Source organism: Nyctereutes procyonoides, unplaced genomic scaffold (assembly GCF_905146905.1).
Source record: "Nyctereutes procyonoides isolate TBG_1078 unplaced genomic scaffold, NYPRO_anot_genome, whole genome shotgun sequence".
Lineage (NCBI taxonomy): Eukaryota > Metazoa > Chordata > Mammalia > Carnivora > Canidae > Nyctereutes > Nyctereutes procyonoides.
The window spans coordinates 1938630-1956020 of NW_026575159.1; the positions used below are offsets into that span (position 1 = coordinate 1938630).

At 39.4% G+C, this 17391-nt stretch overlaps 1 protein-coding gene across 3 annotated transcripts in view; it reads left to right on the forward strand.

The window, feature by feature from the left end:
• ZFPM2 (zinc finger protein, FOG family member 2) overlaps positions 1-11161 on the forward strand; it is a 456593-nt gene extending 445432 nt beyond the window's left edge. For all 3 annotated transcript variants that reach the window (XM_055314244.1, XM_055314245.1, XM_055314246.1), the window contains 3 exons: positions 837-1043; positions 4302-4526; positions 7618-11161. In XM_055314244.1, coding sequence (XP_055170219.1) covers positions 837-1043; positions 4302-4526; positions 7618-10109 — 2924 coding nt within the window. In that variant the 3' untranslated portion in view covers positions 10110-11161. The remainder of the gene's footprint in view (positions 1-836; positions 1044-4301; positions 4527-7617) is intronic.
• Positions 11162-17391: the final 6230 nt, after the last annotated feature.

Consider the following 17391-nt stretch of genomic DNA (forward strand, 5'->3'; position numbering starts at 1 on the left):
TATCACAGTTCCAATACATTAGAAGATGTACTTGCATAGTTAATTTTCTTTTTAATGCACCACACGTGATCATTTGAAGTGCAGAGCCAGAGTATATATCTTAGTATTTGAAGAAAGAGTTCTTTTCATTTAAACAAATCTTTATTTAAATAAGCCTTTTGAAAGGGATCTGTGCCATATCTTCTTTTCAGGAAGTTCAATCAGGGTAAATGGAGATAAAGAAGCCACATTATAAGGAATATTATATAAGTAAAGATCACTAAGCCAAAAAAAATGGCAGCACACATAAGGAGAGCAAAACTAGCTGAAATGTCATTTTAACTTCCTAGATTTTAGGAGCTTTCGTGTACTTTTGTTTTGTTTTAGACATGTAGGTATTTTGGGAAGAAGAGTGTGAGAGGGAGGGAGAGAGGGAGGGAGGAAGAAATAACTTCTTCTATAAGGTACAGAGAAAGTAACTTCAAAGGCTCACCTGAAAGAAATTCTGCAGTTGGATCCCTACCATGCCTCTTGGTAAGCATGGGACCATGTAATAGACTGGTTAATGATTAAGGCAAGCCTCAGATGGCAAACGGTTCACAAAACTCTCCACAGATTAATGTCTATTCTTGGTTTTTCGTCCTCTGTTACTATCGGTCACTGAACAGTTAATTTAATGCAAGGAATACGATTTTCCACCTCGGAGGGAAGAGGAGTACAGCTGTTGTCTCCATCAGACACTCCACCACAGTGGAAAGTGATGTGAAAACCTGAGATGTTCTTGCCATCAACCCAGTGTACAGAGGCTTGAGCATCCTACGTCAATTTTCTCTCCCTTTCCTTTCTCTTCTTAATAGGGGGTCAGCTTTGGTGCACAACGACGAAGGCCATCTCTGAGGGTGAAGAGCTAATTGCCTTTGTGGTGGATTTTGACTCAAGGCTACAAGCTGCCAGTCAGATGACTCTTGCAGAAGGGATGTACCCTGCACGCCTGCTGGACTCAATTCAGCTGCTTCCCCAGCAAGCTGCCATGGCTTCTATTTTGCCTACAGCTATTGTCAATAGTAAGTGCTGAGTGCAATAGCCCAGTACAATAGCTTTGTAGTGCTGATGGGTATTTATGGAAGGAAAAAAAATGTCTACTGACAGGCAACCAGGGACAGACTTTTTTCTCCAGTGTTGTGATTTCATTTTATCTTCTAACTTTAAGCGTGTGTGTGTGTGTGCGTGTGCGCGCGTGTGTGTGTATCTGCGATGGCTTCTCGTGGGTAGTATGAAAAGAACACTTAAATTCATTCATTTCAGGTTGGATTCTTGAATGTCATGCACAAAAAAAAACTGACTTTCTAAACTAGTTGAACAACATTTAAGGCTACTTAGCTGTGAGAGGTCAAATAGCTTTCATGGATGCTTCTTTAATAGAATAACTATGGTATTTCGTAAGGGCTATAGAGTTAAAAACTTTAAAAAAGGAATATATAAGAAATCAAATATTGATTATAATATTAATAAAGAGGAAGGAGAGCCTGGGTAAATCAAGACATCAGCTAATACAACAACAACAAAAAAAAACTTAGGAAAATAAAGAAAAATACATATAAGCTGGAGAATTCCATATATATATATATATATATATATGGAGAATTTAAAAATGTGCTCTTGCAAATATGCCTCTGTAATTATATTTTGTTAAAATGACGAGTGAACTTAGTTTGTATTCCTTGAGCACACAAAGTGACACTTTATGTGACAAAAAAATCAATGGTCCAGGAGTCTCAAGGTCTGAGTTCTAGACTCGGCTCTGCTTTCATCTAGCTCTGTGAGAAAACACGAATAGCAGTCACATATTCAGAGGAGAGTAGATTCCAAAGCCAGGAGTGAATGAGGTATTGCATTTAATCAAAAAGGTCCCTAAAAATTCCTAAGACTCTAATGAGGCAAACATACAGATACTATAAAGATGTCTTGATATTTTAAAAATAAATAAATATTCAAGAATAATTATGTTCTTGCTGTCACAGTAGCCTTTAAAGAAATTCTTAGGTATATCTGGCATTACTCTATAATGCAGACACTGGATCCAGTGTACCCAACCCAAGGTAATATTTTTGGATCTCTTTAATATATAGTTATTTTCTTTTACTGGATCTTTCCTTTGATTCAGTTACTTGAAATAACACTGGCCCAACGTGAATTTGAGGCAAAAGGATTTTCTTACCAGGGACATTAGGGATACCTTATATTATTGTGAAGCTCCAAAGTGTGAATGTTATTTTTAATTATATTTAAGATTATACTCTGCTTTCTGTAGCAAAATAAATGATGCCAAATAAATCAGCATAGATGCATACAGCCTTTGATCTCATTCTGAAATGAGATAATCACTTAAAACTCATCCTGTCTAAATGGACACCGTATGAAGCAATATGGCATCATGTATGGATGGGAAGAGCTAAATGATAAACAGTAGCATATACTTTTGTAATTAAATTTTATTTTGAAATCTTGTATTGTGCTTACTATCCTTACTTCTCCACTAGAATTTGGTCCCAGTTTTCTCCTTAATCCCTTCAACGCACTCTCCCTGAGCCATCTCCTTCACCATCATGGGCTCCATTACCAACTGTGTATTAATCATCCACAAACCTTACACACAGCTGTTTCTTCTGAGTTTAGACCTCTGCCATTGCCTCTCCCATGTCCCTCTGTATTTCTTACAGAAATATCTAGTCCCACATATCTAACACAGCCCTATGCCTTCAGTTTGCCTGGATTAATCCCAATTTCCAGTGTTACCTGGCGTCCCTCTGATTGGTGTTCCTTTCACTATAAACTGCCAGCTTTGCACAACACTAAGTCAGGTTTGGTCACCTATACCTGTCCTTGCTTGGACTCTGTCATCTGCTCTCTATAGAGATGAATGAAACCAATACAAAGAAATGCTAACAAGAAGCCTGGGCATTGAAGAGACCTTACCTTCCACTCTAGCATCTAATTGCAAAGTAGTTGTCATCACTCCTAATCACTTCTACTTCCTCAATATGACTTTTCTTCCTCTGTGGCCCCCTTACACTGATCTGGAAGAGTGTCCCCACTAGGTTCCAATCCTAGTTCACCATGGCAAGTTGCTTAATCTCAGTTTCCTTACTTGTAAATAGATAAAGGGGGAAAACGTAACGTGGAGAAATTTTCCATGAATAAATACATAAAAAATACATATCCTAGTGTGACTTCCAACTCAAACTCTGTCATATTTCACTTAGCTTATTGCAGCTGCCTTCTCCCAGTCATGTCTTCCTTCCAAATTCACTACCTTTAAAAACTCTACTGTTAAGATTCTATAATATCTGATTTTGCCCATCTCTTGCTTAAAATGATTCAATGATTCTCCATAATCATTGAGATAAAAATCTAAACTTCTTAAAGAGAACCTGTGGGGTCTTTGATCATCTACTCCTGTTTCCTCCGACCTTATCTCTTCCAGTCTCCCATCATACCTCATGCCTGGAATAGCCTCCCAACCTTCACCCAGTCCCTCTCTCAGGCTCCCATGCCTTCCCCAAGGCTCTGCCTTTGGCTAGGAAGACCCAACCCTCTTCTCCACCTGACTTGCTGAATGTCATCCTTCACAACTCAGCTAAAGCATGTCATTATCTTCCCTCTGAATCCTTCTCTGACCTTGTACTTCCTCCAGTCCTTTCACCACCCCTCCAGTCTCTCCTCCCACCCAAAGCACTCCTCAGATACCTCTGAATGGTCATTGTAGCCTAATGTAATTATCTGACTACTTATTCCTCAACCCCAGGAGACTATAAGACCCTTAATGACAGCCTTTTGGTCTTTCATTTTGTTTTATACACAACTCCACATAGAGTCCAGCACATAGTAGGCATCCCATAATTAATTATTAAATCAAAAATGATGTCAGGAGTTGGTATCAGGGCTAACTTTAGTTCAGCTCTCAGATCCTTACCTTTTAGTCAATCAGATAAGCTGATTCACATTGCTGTTTATACATGCCCATTTTTCTAAACCATAAATACATTGTAAACAACTTAAAATTAATCTCCTGTGCTTTTAATGTCGATGCCTCCTACAATACCACTTTCTGAAATGTCTATGGGAAGGTAAATTGCATTGGGTATAACATTTCTTTAAAAGCTTAGTCCTGTGCTGTGGGACAAGACTGTACTCATCACTGTCTGGTTGCCTAATTCAGAACCTGAGAGCAGTCTCTGAGAAAGATTGAAAGAAATGTCGCTTTACCCAGGGTTGGTTCCAAATGGGCAGCAGCTAATGTGTCCCTGTGTTTTCACCTTCAGAGGATATATTTCCTTGCAAATCTTGTGGCATCTGGTATCGGAGTGAGCGGAATCTGCAAGCCCATTTGATGTACTACTGCAGTGGGAGGCAAAGAGAAGCTGCCCCAGTGTCAGAAGAAAATGAAGACAGTGCTCCTCAGATTTCCAGCCTGTGTCCCTTCCCACAGTGCACCAAGAGCTTTTCAAATGCCCGAGCACTAGAAATGCACCTGAATTCACACAGTGGTAAGTGCTTTCCTTGTTTCTTCTTTTGCTTCAGGAGACTGTATTCTTTCTATGCATACATCCATATACTCATCATATGTAAATATATATAATTCTACATCTATCCAACTATATCGATTTTTAAAATCAAAATCAGACCTGCTGGACTAGCTGATTGTTATTTTAGGTCACTTATACTCACTATATTTATTCTACTAAGAGAACTTGGATCTTAATTCTTTCCAAACAATTACAGTACTCAGATTGCAGGCCAAATCTTTTTTTTTTAACAGTACAATTTCAGAAATAAAGTCTCAATACCCTTTGTATATTGTCATTACTATTCATTGATTTAAGTGTCAAGTGATGTTTGCAAACTGACCATACTATTTCCCACGTGGTATGCAATAAATAGTAGGTACATAAAAATAAGTATTTGCTGAATTGAAATAACACTGTTATTTTGATAGATCCAATTAAAATCACACTTGAGAGAAATTAATTTTTAAATATGAATCTATAAAATGCTCTTGACTTCCAGAGCATGCATAACAGCTTAGTTGATTTATGCTTAGTTTATGATATAAAACCACTGTTAGTATGTTTTTAAATTCTTTAAGAAAAATTAGGCTAAAAAACAAATAGTTTTGTTTTTAAGCTCACTCTAACAGCAAGGTGGCAACTGTTCGGTTTTACTTTAGAATTATATGCCCAGTTATTGTTAGTAGGATCACATAGCATTCTAGTTCATCTCTATATTTTTAAGGAACTTAAGTTAATCGAATGTACAGAACTATATTAACTCTTGATACCTCTAGGAACATTTTTGAACAGGACAAACAAGATTTGAGCATCACAGTTCTTTAGGACCCATAACACAAAACTTCGAAGGTGCTTCTGGGTGATTCCCTTTACTGTTTTTTCTTGAGTTGAATAATTAAAAAAAACTGAAATAGGTGCTGAACTTTAAAAAAAGCTAGCTCCAACCCCAGTGCCCTAGTACAGTACAAGCTTTTGTCTCGGAACCTATAAAAATAGGCAATTTCTTTTCCAGTCATTCTTTTTCCCTTTCCCTACAAATGAGCTATCTTTATGTAGATGATAAAGCAGAGGAATGAGATACGGGTCTGTTGTCCCATGGTGAGTAGACAGCCATTCACAAAACAAAAACAGAGATGATCTTTCAACTAAATAGAAAAATAAGCACTGGATCAGTTAAGGAGAAAAGGAGACACGAATAAGAAGTCCCTTTGATTACTATAGGACTGTTTTTTTTTCTACCATATTTTCAGCTTATAAATAAAAAAGGCAATTCTCAATTTTGTCAAAAGTGCAGAGAGGGGCACCTGGGTTGCTCAGTGGTTAGCGTCTGCCTTTGGCTCAGGTCGCGATCCTGGGTCCTGGGATCGAGTTCCACATCAGACTCCATCTGCAAAGAGCCTGCTTCTTCTCCCTCTGCCTCTGTCTCTGTCTCTCTCTGTGTCTCTCATGAATAAATAAATAAAATCTTTTTTTAAAAAAGTGCAGAGAGCATGAGCCATACATGATTTAGCCATCTGCCAACAAATGGGAACCAGAGTTGACCTTAGTGAGTGAAAGTGTCCAGATCTCAATTCCCATACATAAGGAGATGAGTTTTCCCCATAACAACCAAGCAATCCTCCAGATATCAAGTGGGTGTTCTATAATTTAACTCAATTCTGATACTATCACCTGGAGACAGCGTCAGAGTCTCCAAATTAAGGGGTCAGCCCTCTGCCCTAACTTCAGGTGCCAGTAGAAAGCCCAGGTTGTTACCTGTGCTTCCACCAACTAGCTGTAAATCAGAAGTTGATGAGACCCCCTCTTTGGGTTCAATTAATTTGCTCCAGTGGCTCTCAGAACTCAGGGACCCATTTACCCACTAGATTACTGATTTATTATAAGTGTAATGACAGGAACAGCAAGGTGGAAGGCATGCCTAGAGCAAGGTATGGGGCAAAGTACCAGAGCTTCTGTGCCCCCTCCTAGCCTGTCGCTCTCCTGAAGCCAACTGGGAAACTCTCTGAACCCCATCTTTTCAAGTTTTTATGGAGGCTCAGTACATAAGCAGGATTGATTAAATCATTGACTATTGGCAATTAAACTCAATCTCCAGAGTTTGGGGAGGGGGCACTAAAAGTTAAAGCCCTCGAATTACAAGGTTGGTTCTCCTGGCAAGCAGCCCCACCCTTAGGTAACCAAAGGGCTTTCCAAAAGTCGCTTCATTAACAGAACAAAAACACCTTTATTACTTTTATCACAGGAAATTCCAAGGATTTAAGGAGCTGTGAGCCAGGAAGCCTGGTCAAAGACCTAACATATATGAATAACCAAATATGTATTTCTTATAAATCACAACCTCACAATAAGGTTTCCTCACCAGTAATTGGTGATATTCAAAATATTTTATAACTGATCAGGAACAGGCTGTGTTCAGTCAACACGGATGTCGATCCTCAATGACTGTTATTAGTGTACTGGTACCTACCAGCTGAATATCAGCCTTGGATAGAGATAAACCATGTTCAGCAAAATTAACACACAAAATTCCAGATTTGTACCAAAGATAAATTAGGAGGTTATTAATTACTTTACCAAATGGTTCCTACTTGGATTATTTTGAATAAATATCTAATCTAGTGCACAGAGGGTTATTTGATTTGCACACAGGTTATCAATATCAACTCTAATGTATGCCTCCTTCTTTCTAATGTAGAGTATAGAGTTGTAATGAGAAGGTTCTTGGATTAGAAATTATAAAATCTGAGGTTTGGGCATGGCTCCCTCATTTAATAGCTTTTATGCCATAATCAATTCCCTTGATTTCCTTGAATCTGTTTCCTGACTTGTAAGATGGAGACAATGAAGACTGTCCCACTGTGATCTGATAATACACTTGGACGTGCTCTGGAAACTATGAGGTATTATTACCCTGATGACACCTGGCAAAAGGTATCACAAGAAAATAGCTAATGTCACATATGAGATTCTGAAAGATTTCAATTCATTCCTGCTCTGTAAAGGTTTTTATCATTAAAAAAAAAAACAATGCATGTGGTTCTCAGTATTCTTATTTTGTATGTCTCTCCAGGAGTGAAAATGGAAGAATTCCTCCCCCCTGGTGCTAGTCTAAAATGCACCGTCTGTAGCTACACTGCTGATTCTGTGATCGGCTTCCACCAACACCTGTTCTCCCATCTCACTCAAGCTGCCTTCCGATGCAATCACTGCCACTTCGGCTTCCAGACTCAGAGGGAATTATTGCAGCACCAGGAGCTCCATGTCCCTGGAGGCAAACTTCCCAGAGAAAGTGATATGGAACACTCTCCAAGTGGAACCGAAGACAGCCTACAGCCAGCCCCAGACTTGTTGACCAGAAGCGAACTCCCCCAGAGCCAAAAGGCCATGCAGACTAAAGATGCGAGCTCTGACACAGAGCTGGACAAGTGTGAGAAAAAGACTCAGCTCTTTCTCACTACCCAGAGACCGGAGATACAGCCTACAACAAATAAACAGAGCTTTTCCTACACAAAAATAAAGTCTGAGCCCTCTAGTCCAAGACTCGCCTCATCTCCAGTTCAGCCTAATGTTGGGCCTTCTTTCCCCGTGGGCCCTTTCCTATCTCAGTTTGCTTTTCCCCAAGACATCACAATGGTCCCTCAAGCTTCAGAGATCTTAGCCAAGATGTCTGAACTGGTACATCGGCGACTGAGGCACGGCAGCAGTAGCTACCCTCCGGTAATTTACAGCCCCTTGATGCCCAAGGGGGCTACTTGTTTTGAGTGTAACATAACGTTCAATAATTTGGACAATTATCTAGTGCACAAAAAACATTACTGCAGCAGCCGATGGCAGCAGATGGCCAAGTCCCCAGAGTTCCCCGGTGTTTCGGAAAAGATGCCTGAAGCTGTGAGCCCCAACACTGGTCAAACCTCCATAAACCTCCTCAACCCAGCTGCTCATTCTGCTGATTCTGAGAATCCACTTCTTCAAACATCCTGCATCAATTCTTCCACCGTTTTAGATTTAATTGGACCAAACGGCAAGGGCCACGACAAGGACTTTTCCACTCAAGCAAAGAAGCTGTCCACCTCTAATAGCAACGATGATAAAATTAATGGAAAACCTGTCGATGTGAAAAATCCCGGCGGCCCCTTGGTGGATGGGGAGAGTGACCCAAATAAGACGACCTGTGAAGCTTGCAATATTACCTTCAGCCGGCACGAAACCTACATGGTCCACAAACAGTATTATTGTGCTACACGCCACGACCCTCCGCTAAAGAGGTCTGCTTCCAACAAAGTGCCTGCCATGCAGAGAACCATGCGTACCCGCAAGCGCAGGAAGATGTATGAGATGTGCCTACCTGAGCAGGAGCAAAGGCCTCCCCTGGGCCAACAGCGATTTCTGGACGTGGCCAACCTCAGCAATCCTTGTACCTCCACTCAAGAACCCACGGAAGGGCTCGGAGAGTGCTACCACCCGAGATGTGACATCTTTCCAGGAATTGTCTCAAAGCACTTGGAAACATCTCTGACGCTCAGCAAATGTGTCCCCGTTTCCAAATGTGACACGACTCATTCCAGCGTTTCCTGCCTAGAGATGGACGTGCCCATAGACCTGAGCAAAAAGTGTCTGTCCCAGTCTGAGCGGACCACCACGTCCCCCAAGAGGCTGCTGGACTACCACGAGTGCACCGTGTGCAAGATCAGCTTCAACAAGGTAGAGAACTACCTGGCCCACAAGCAGAATTTCTGCCCGGTCACGGCACACCAGCGGAGCGAGCTGGGCCAGCTGGACGGCAAAGTCTTCCCGAATCCAGAGAGCGAGCGCAGCAGCCCGGACGTCAGCTACGAAAGGAGCATCATAAAGTGTGAGAAAAACGGAAACCTGAAGCAGCCTTCCCCCAACGGAAACTTATTTTCCTCCCACTTGGCCACCCTGCAGGGCCTGAAAGTCTTTAGCGAAGCTGCTCAGCTCATTGCCACAAAGGAAGAAAACAAACACTTGTTTCTTCCCCAATGCCTTTACCCCGGAGCAATAAAGAAGGCAAAAGGAGCTGACCAGCTCTCTCCGTATTACGGAATAAAGCCAAGTGATTACATTTCTGGTTCCCTCGTCATCCATAACACTGACCTGGAGCAAAGCACAAATGCGGAAAGCGAATCTCCTAAGGGCCTGGCTTCCTCCAACGGCTGTGCGGGGCCGAAGAAGGATTCCCTGCCGCTGTTGCCCAAGAACAGAGGCCTGGTCATCGTCAACGGGGGACTGAAGCAAGAGGAGAGACCCGCCGCCCCCCCGCAGCAGGAGAACATTTCCCAGAACCCTCAGCACGAAGATGGCCACAAGTCGCCCTCCTGGATCGCTGAGAACCCGCTAGCCACCAACGAGAATGTGTCGCCTGCCATTCCTTCGGCCGAGGAACAGTTGTCTAGTATAGCAAAGGGCGTGAATGGCTCTGCCCAGGCCCCCACCAGTGGGAAATACTGCCGGCTGTGTGATATTCAGTTCAACAACCTCTCAAACTTTATAACCCACAAGAAGTTTTATTGCTCATCACATGCGGCCGAACACGTCAAATGAGATGACTTCATGAACAGACACCAGTCACCTTTGGTACCCGTGTCTTAGGATGTTGTTCTACCCAGTCCAGAAACAGAAACAAAAACAAAAACAAACAAACAAAAAAAAAACAAAACAAAAACAGAAGCTGTTTGAATTACATCTGGGCAATCAGGAGATCGTTCATTAAGGCCGAGTTGAAGACTTAAGGTGTAATTCCATTACAGTCCATTAGTAAAGTGTATTATTGGTGCCATTTTCAAAAAGAAATTAATTTATTTTACCAGCAGTATTCATAGCTGTGGTTATGTTATTTTTTATTTAAAAACTTTATATTAAAGTCATTTGTAATGTTATTGTATAGTTATTGTGTAGCACATATGGTTTGCACTGTATAGTAGCTTTTAAAGAAAATAGTCACGAACAATACAGAAAAGCATTTTAGAAATAGCTTCAAAAGCACTCGTGTATCTTGATTTCTTCTTCTATGCTGTTGCAGATATATGTAGATGCTAAAATATAACTTGCAAAGATGTTCTAAATACACGTGCTATAAGTTCGCCTTAAGATTTCAATTCTTGGATAATCAGGCTCTGTTTGCACTTTATATTTTAGCAGATACAGTCTCTTAGTCACTAGGCTTTGCATTTGTATGTAGCTGTATGTTTCTGTCCATTTTCTTAATCTTAAACATGTATGTTAAATGAAGATGGCAATTTTTTTCTTGTATAGTACTTGTATTTTCTTTCGCTGATGCAGCTGTCTCAATTTTTAAACCTTTGCTGTTAAATGCAATACTTTATAAAGAATGAACAAAATTACTGGAAGCAGTATTGTAAGTAATGAGGTAGTATTAATCAGTTTTATCTTTTGAAAGGCACAGTCTAAATCGAAACCCTAAACTCAATGCTGCAAGTATGAATTTAATTCATATATAAGATCTATTTAAATATAAGAGTAGCAATACTGCACCTGGTGATCACAAAGATAATGTTCTACTTCTGATAGAAATAATTTCTCAACAAATGTTGTTACTATGCATGTATATGGATGGAATAAAATTCCAGATTGTTGGAGAAGTTTGGCATACTTTTTTTCTTTAAAATACAAAGGAAAGTCTTAGTTATGAGAATAGGTTCAAAATAGCACTGAATAGCTGAATATACTATATATGTGTGTGTGCATATATGTGGTAACATGATGGCAAATCAATAAAAGCATAGATTGACCATTATATGCACCTAATTAATATAACTTGTATTAAAATGAACAGGAGACTCCAAACTGTGGAACTAGAAAACTTTTCCATTACAGTTTTGTAAAATGAGCACTGTCTTTCTATTCTCTACCCCCCAACCACCACCACTGTAGCACAGAAAAAAAAACAATTCCCTGTGTCTGAAAAGCTTGCAAAACCTATGCACAAGAATTGTAACAAATGTTGATCAAATGCACCCAACTTTTAAATGAAGTTTACCAGAGAGAGAGGTATGAAGAGATACAGCCAAGTGATTCTGATGAGTAAAGACATACAAATTTCATGCCTGCAATTTGCAAATGACCTATCTCATTTGTACATTCCAAGGGTTTGCATATTTTTTTAAATATTTTTTCTTTATTTATTTATGATAGTCACAGAGAGAGAGAGAGAGGCAGAGACACAGGCAGAGGGAGAAGCAGGCTCCATCCACCGGGAGCCTGACGTGGGATTCGATCCCGGGTCTCCAGGATCACGCCCTGGGCCAAAGGCAGGCGCCAAACGGCTGCGCCACCCAGGGATCCCCAAGGGTTTGCATATTGACGGGGAATGGAGAACAGACAACATGAGTCAGGTCATGGAAGCCCTAATGGGATATCCAGAAGGGGTTGAGGTGTGGGTCAGTGGACAAGATGGCACCCAGACTGCATCAAGACAGACTGCAGTCTACTGCAGTTTTAGAAACATCCTGATCTGAAGAGAAAATTACCTCATCTGTGGTTAAGATGTGCTATTACTTGCCCATATCGGATTTGGTAACATAATGAACATAAGAAGGTGCTAGCCCAAATGTAACATAAATTCTGTGACAAAACATAAAAAACTATTACGTCATCAACATTTCTCCATTTGCTTGTCGAGAATTACTATTTTTAAGTGTAAAATCTTGACCTTCAGTAAGATCTTCCATTTCAGTCAGTGACTAAACAATGAAGTACACAGAACTGATCAGCTTAATAGAGTTTTTCAGGAGTCTCTTGAAGCATCAGAGTGTTGGGGACGCACAGGATGTTCATAAGGACCTGTGCATTTCTCAGGTGGGAACTGGCAGGATTAGATATTTGTAACAGGACTCCCCCCTGCATCTCTTCTTTTTCCTCTTCTTTCTGAAAAAGAAAAGAAGAAAGAAAGAAGAAAGAAAGAAAGAAAGAAAGAAAGAAAGAAAGAAAGAAAGAAGAAAGAAAGAAAGAAAGAAAAAGAAAAAAGGTTGAGACACACAGAGAAGAAGGAAGGAAGTCAGCATATCTTTATCAATCACTTGGGATTCTCCCCTCTATTTTGAGGATGAAGGCAGAGGTATAATCCATGACTGCTTCCCTAAAGGAATTTATACTCTGGTTCAGTTCAGAGCTTCTTAACCCTATTCCTTCAGTAGAATCACTTAGGGAACATTTTTTAATTGCCAGTGTATATATATTTTTGGTGTATTGAGCTTTACATGAGATCAACTAAAGAAAAAGTCTTGTCTAGGAATCTGTATTTTTAAAAATCTGTCCGAGTGGTTCTAGTATGTGGCCGTTTTGGGACACACTAAGGGACAAACTAGGATGCGGTACAAAGGATGAATGAGACTAAGTGGAAAGATAAAAAGAGAAAGAGGACGGGTTTGTGGTTGGCTCAGTTAGGTAGGCATCTGCCTTTGGCTCAGGTCATAATCCTGGAGTCCTGGGATGGAGCTCTGCATTGGGCTCCATGCTTAGCAAGGAGCCTGCTTCTTCCTCTCCCTTTGCCTGCTGCTCCCTTTGCTTGTGTTTGTTCTCTCTCTCTCAAATAAATAAATAAAATCTTTTAAAGAAAAAGAGGAAATTGATATGAGATGACAGAGTTGGGAAAGATTGTGAGGATAAGGGAGGGTCTAGTAAGATGAGTACAATGGTGAGGAACACTACCTGACCTTCTAGGTGCCCTGAAATATTTATGTACTATACCCAAAAGAATATTTCTGATGTTGTTTGTATAGTTGAAAATTAGTTCCAATAGTCATTCACAGAATAAAATCAATTACAGAGGCTGAAATAGTGATGTTCAGATCACAGCTAGACCCTGGAGAGGACAGAGGAAGAAAACAATATTTTTACACATGAAGATCAGTTGTAAATGCTAGCATGAAAGGATGTGATGGTGAAGAGTGAGTAAAACTTTTCAAAAGAAGAGGGCTCAGATTGGGAAGTAGAAGAAAACAAGGGTATAAATAGAGATATGGTCTCACAAGCCCTTGAATGCCAGACTGAGGTTTATGGGTTGCCTGGTACCTTGTCTCTTACATAGAGTCATGAAGTGAAAATTGTGTTCAGGAAAAGTGACAGGATGAAGTGTGAGGTCTGGATGCTAGAGAGAGGGAGATTTTCTAGAAGGCCACAATGATGGTCCACACGGGGACTATGTGTGGGACTAGAGCCCACACCGAGTGAATAAAGAAGGACAAGTTTAGGTAAGTCTTACATTATAACAGATATTGAAGACCAAATCAAAGAGAAGCCTCAAGGTCTTCAACTCTCACTGATGGAAACACTCTATGTTCAACTAGACATTAGGTCAGAATATTAGCCCCAGTCAAATGGTCTGGGGGAAGGGTGATAAAAAGAATGACAGTTTATATCAGTTCTTCAGATTGTCTGTGGCATTTAAATCCTCTACAGAAACACTAAAATCTACTAAATCAGAATATCTGAAGGTGGGCCTGGATTTCTAGGGGTTTTTAGCAAAGCAACTCTAGAGTATTCTCTGTTAATCTCTGACCACGGTTGAAAGTCACTGAATTCAATTTAGAGGGGATGGAAAGCAGTATTCTGTGGTCAACATTGAAATAAATTAAGCTGGGAGCAGAACTGAATACTCAATTGGTCTTCAAAGCGTTGCTATCTCATATATAACACATTTTGGTGTTTAGAACTACTATAATTTAAAAATAATTCAATATGTATGTTTTAGCATTGAAATGAAAACTAAAAATTAAGTCATTATGGAATCTGTGAACAATATCTGCAAATCTTTTAATCAGGAGGAGCCCTCTCATTTTCAGGCAAAAACTAAGGTCAGACTTTAAGCTCCTGAAGTCACAAAGCTAATAGGGGAGAACCAGAGACCTGAGTCTTGTTCTCAGGTTACCTCTCCACATCATGTTCCTTTCTCTACTAAACCAGAAGGAAAATACTAGGACATGCAGCTAAAATTCCAGCTACTGTTTCTCTCTCTGATATATTTAAGCCTAAATCAAACAATGTCTGGAGGTAGAGAAAAAGGAGCATATTATTTTCTCATGACTGCCGTAACAAATTACCACCAGCTTGGTGACTTGAAACCACAGAATTTTATTTTGTTATGGCTCCCAGCCAGACTCTACAACTGTGTAGCAACACAGCAGAAATTGTCATCCCCGAACTAGTAAATCTCCTGGAACGATTGAGACATGAATGTTATTAACAAACATCGATGATATCCATAAAGAATATAGCATCTAAACTAAGAAGTCTCCACTGATCACTCCGAACCCAGTAATGAGGCAGAATTGAGTTTGATAACAACCCTGCATGAGGCAGTATATCTGTCTAGAACTTGGTAAACCTTATTAATTCAGAGAATCATAAAAAAGCAGACACTAGCTAAGCGAAAGTTTACTTTAGCACTATCTAGAAAAAAAGAATTTGCTCAGTATGTTAATAGAATGCACAGGATTGAAAGAAAATAAACTTTTCAAGAATCTAGGAGCCCCATTTTGCATACAAATAATATATTAATTTCAAATGATTTGTATCTTTATATTAAAGAAAAGTGTCAGAGCTTTTGGCTTCACAACACTTCTTTGATCAATAATTCCACTTCCTACATATGACATACGTAGGTAGCAGATGATGTGAATGTATGAAATTCACTAAATCCAGAACGTTTTTCCCCCATCATGGTCCAATGATCCTCAAGAAAACAATCAAGTAAATAAAATACAATGTTGTTATACTTATGGAAAATATACAGTGATGAAAATAGTCTTTTAAAATTAGTAACAGGGACATAAACTTTATAACAAATAAAAGAATGTATACTCATCATCATGGCTTGTTTAGAAAGAGGAGATGATTCAGAGGAACAAAGAATGAAGATCAACACAGAAATTGTAAGAAAATATTTGAAGAGGAACGCAGAAAGTTTAAGACAAAGAAATTAACAGGAAGATGTTCATACCAAGACACTCAAAGACACACCTGTGTGGACACAGACTCCTTCCTCCTACTACAATGGATGAACTGTCCCTGATCTTGGTCAAAGCCAATCCTTCCACTTAAGTTTTTCATTCCCTCTAGCTGATGTGATGGTTTAGCTCCTTCAATTATTACTTCTTTCCTAGCACAAAGGCAACAGATGTGTCTTTTTCAATTACATAAGGACTCAGACAAGAAGCATCCACATATGCTCTGAATTGAAGCCTGAACCAGAAATTAAGAGTCTTTCTCACGTGTCATGGGTAATAATCTTTTCTACTCCTGGAATTTGGAGGGAGCTCTCATAATACTCCGATTAAATTCCCTGTCAGTCTTGTGGATGGAGGCTTGGAGCAGACTCAATTTAATTTACAGTTCAGAGGAATGTGATGCTACACATATGTAGTGTTGCTCAGTCCTATCCCTGCCACATCAATACTACAGTTACTATTTTACCAATGAGCAAACTGAGGCTTAGAGCAGTTAAATGAGTTGCCCAAAGGACAGAGCCAGTAGAACTAAGTCTTGAGCTCAGTTGTCTGTCTTAAAGCCTTTGGTATCCTTTTCCATGAGGCCTTCTTGGATCTCACTCACTCTATCACAAGCCAAATTCCTTATAATTAGGTCTGCCAGGCACCATTTTATTGCCTACCAGCACTAGAGTTGCCTGAGTTAGGATAACCATTTGTCTCATTCTGCCTGGGACATTTCTGGCCCGGCCTAGAATTTATCTTAAATTTTTCATAATAAGTATTGTTATTATCAAAAATTGCATCAAAATATTCATATCCAGTAAAAAGTTTTCTCTCTAACGTGTGGTTAAAGCTGAAAATCAATCAGAGGTAACCTGTCCTTTGCATTGACTCTTTTCCAGATGCAATGTAGCTAACACATGCTTTTCAAAGACAGCACAAAGGTACTCTATGATAAAACACATTTGCTTATTCATAGCACATTTCCTAGAAGCAGCTAGGAACAACTTAATACTTCTGCATTTCAGTGGTTGTGGGAGATTTTGGAGCTACTGCCTCTGCATACTGTTGGATATAACTGTGCTCTGACCACCAAGATGCCCAAAGCCCCATCAGGTGATGAGGTCTGTGAAAAAATGTGAGAATTACTGGTTCTGGTATGGAATATACTGCAAGTAGAAGGGTGGTTATCTCATCGTTGAAGGTACAGGTAGATAACAGTCTGAGTGCTCCAGTTACTCTGGTTTTATCATGTAGCACATGATCAGAGATGATATAAATATACAGGTATCTATTTTGTTGTTTGATGACATTTTTATGTGGCAACATGTCATTTTCACAGAAAAATTCTTAAAACAAAAATATCATATTTAATGTAAAAAACAAAGAACTAAAGTTTGCATTACTCAGAAAAGCTAGATAATGAATGTGTAATTCCTCAAATTATTTTTTGACACCTTTCATTCACTAAGGACGCTGTTGAGATATAATAAACTACACAAAACAGAATCACATAAATCTGCTTAAGAGTCTTTAGCCTTCACTTCAAATTTAGTCATTATTTATAGATGATTGGGCCTGAAGATTATGATTCAATATGTACAGCCATGGAAGGTATGTATTCTTCTGGAAAGCATGGCTTTTTGTTTTGATCAGATGACTAAGCTATATTATTGAAACTGGTGTAGTCCACATATAATTTAGAATTTTTCAAAATAAGCTACAACATCCTACCAATTGAAATAGATGTCATAGGTGGGGAAATTGAAATACATAGAGACATACTCTTAAATTTAATTGATTTAATTTAATTAATAATTTAATTTAATTTAAATACATATGTATATATATGTAAATACATATCCTTAGAATAATTG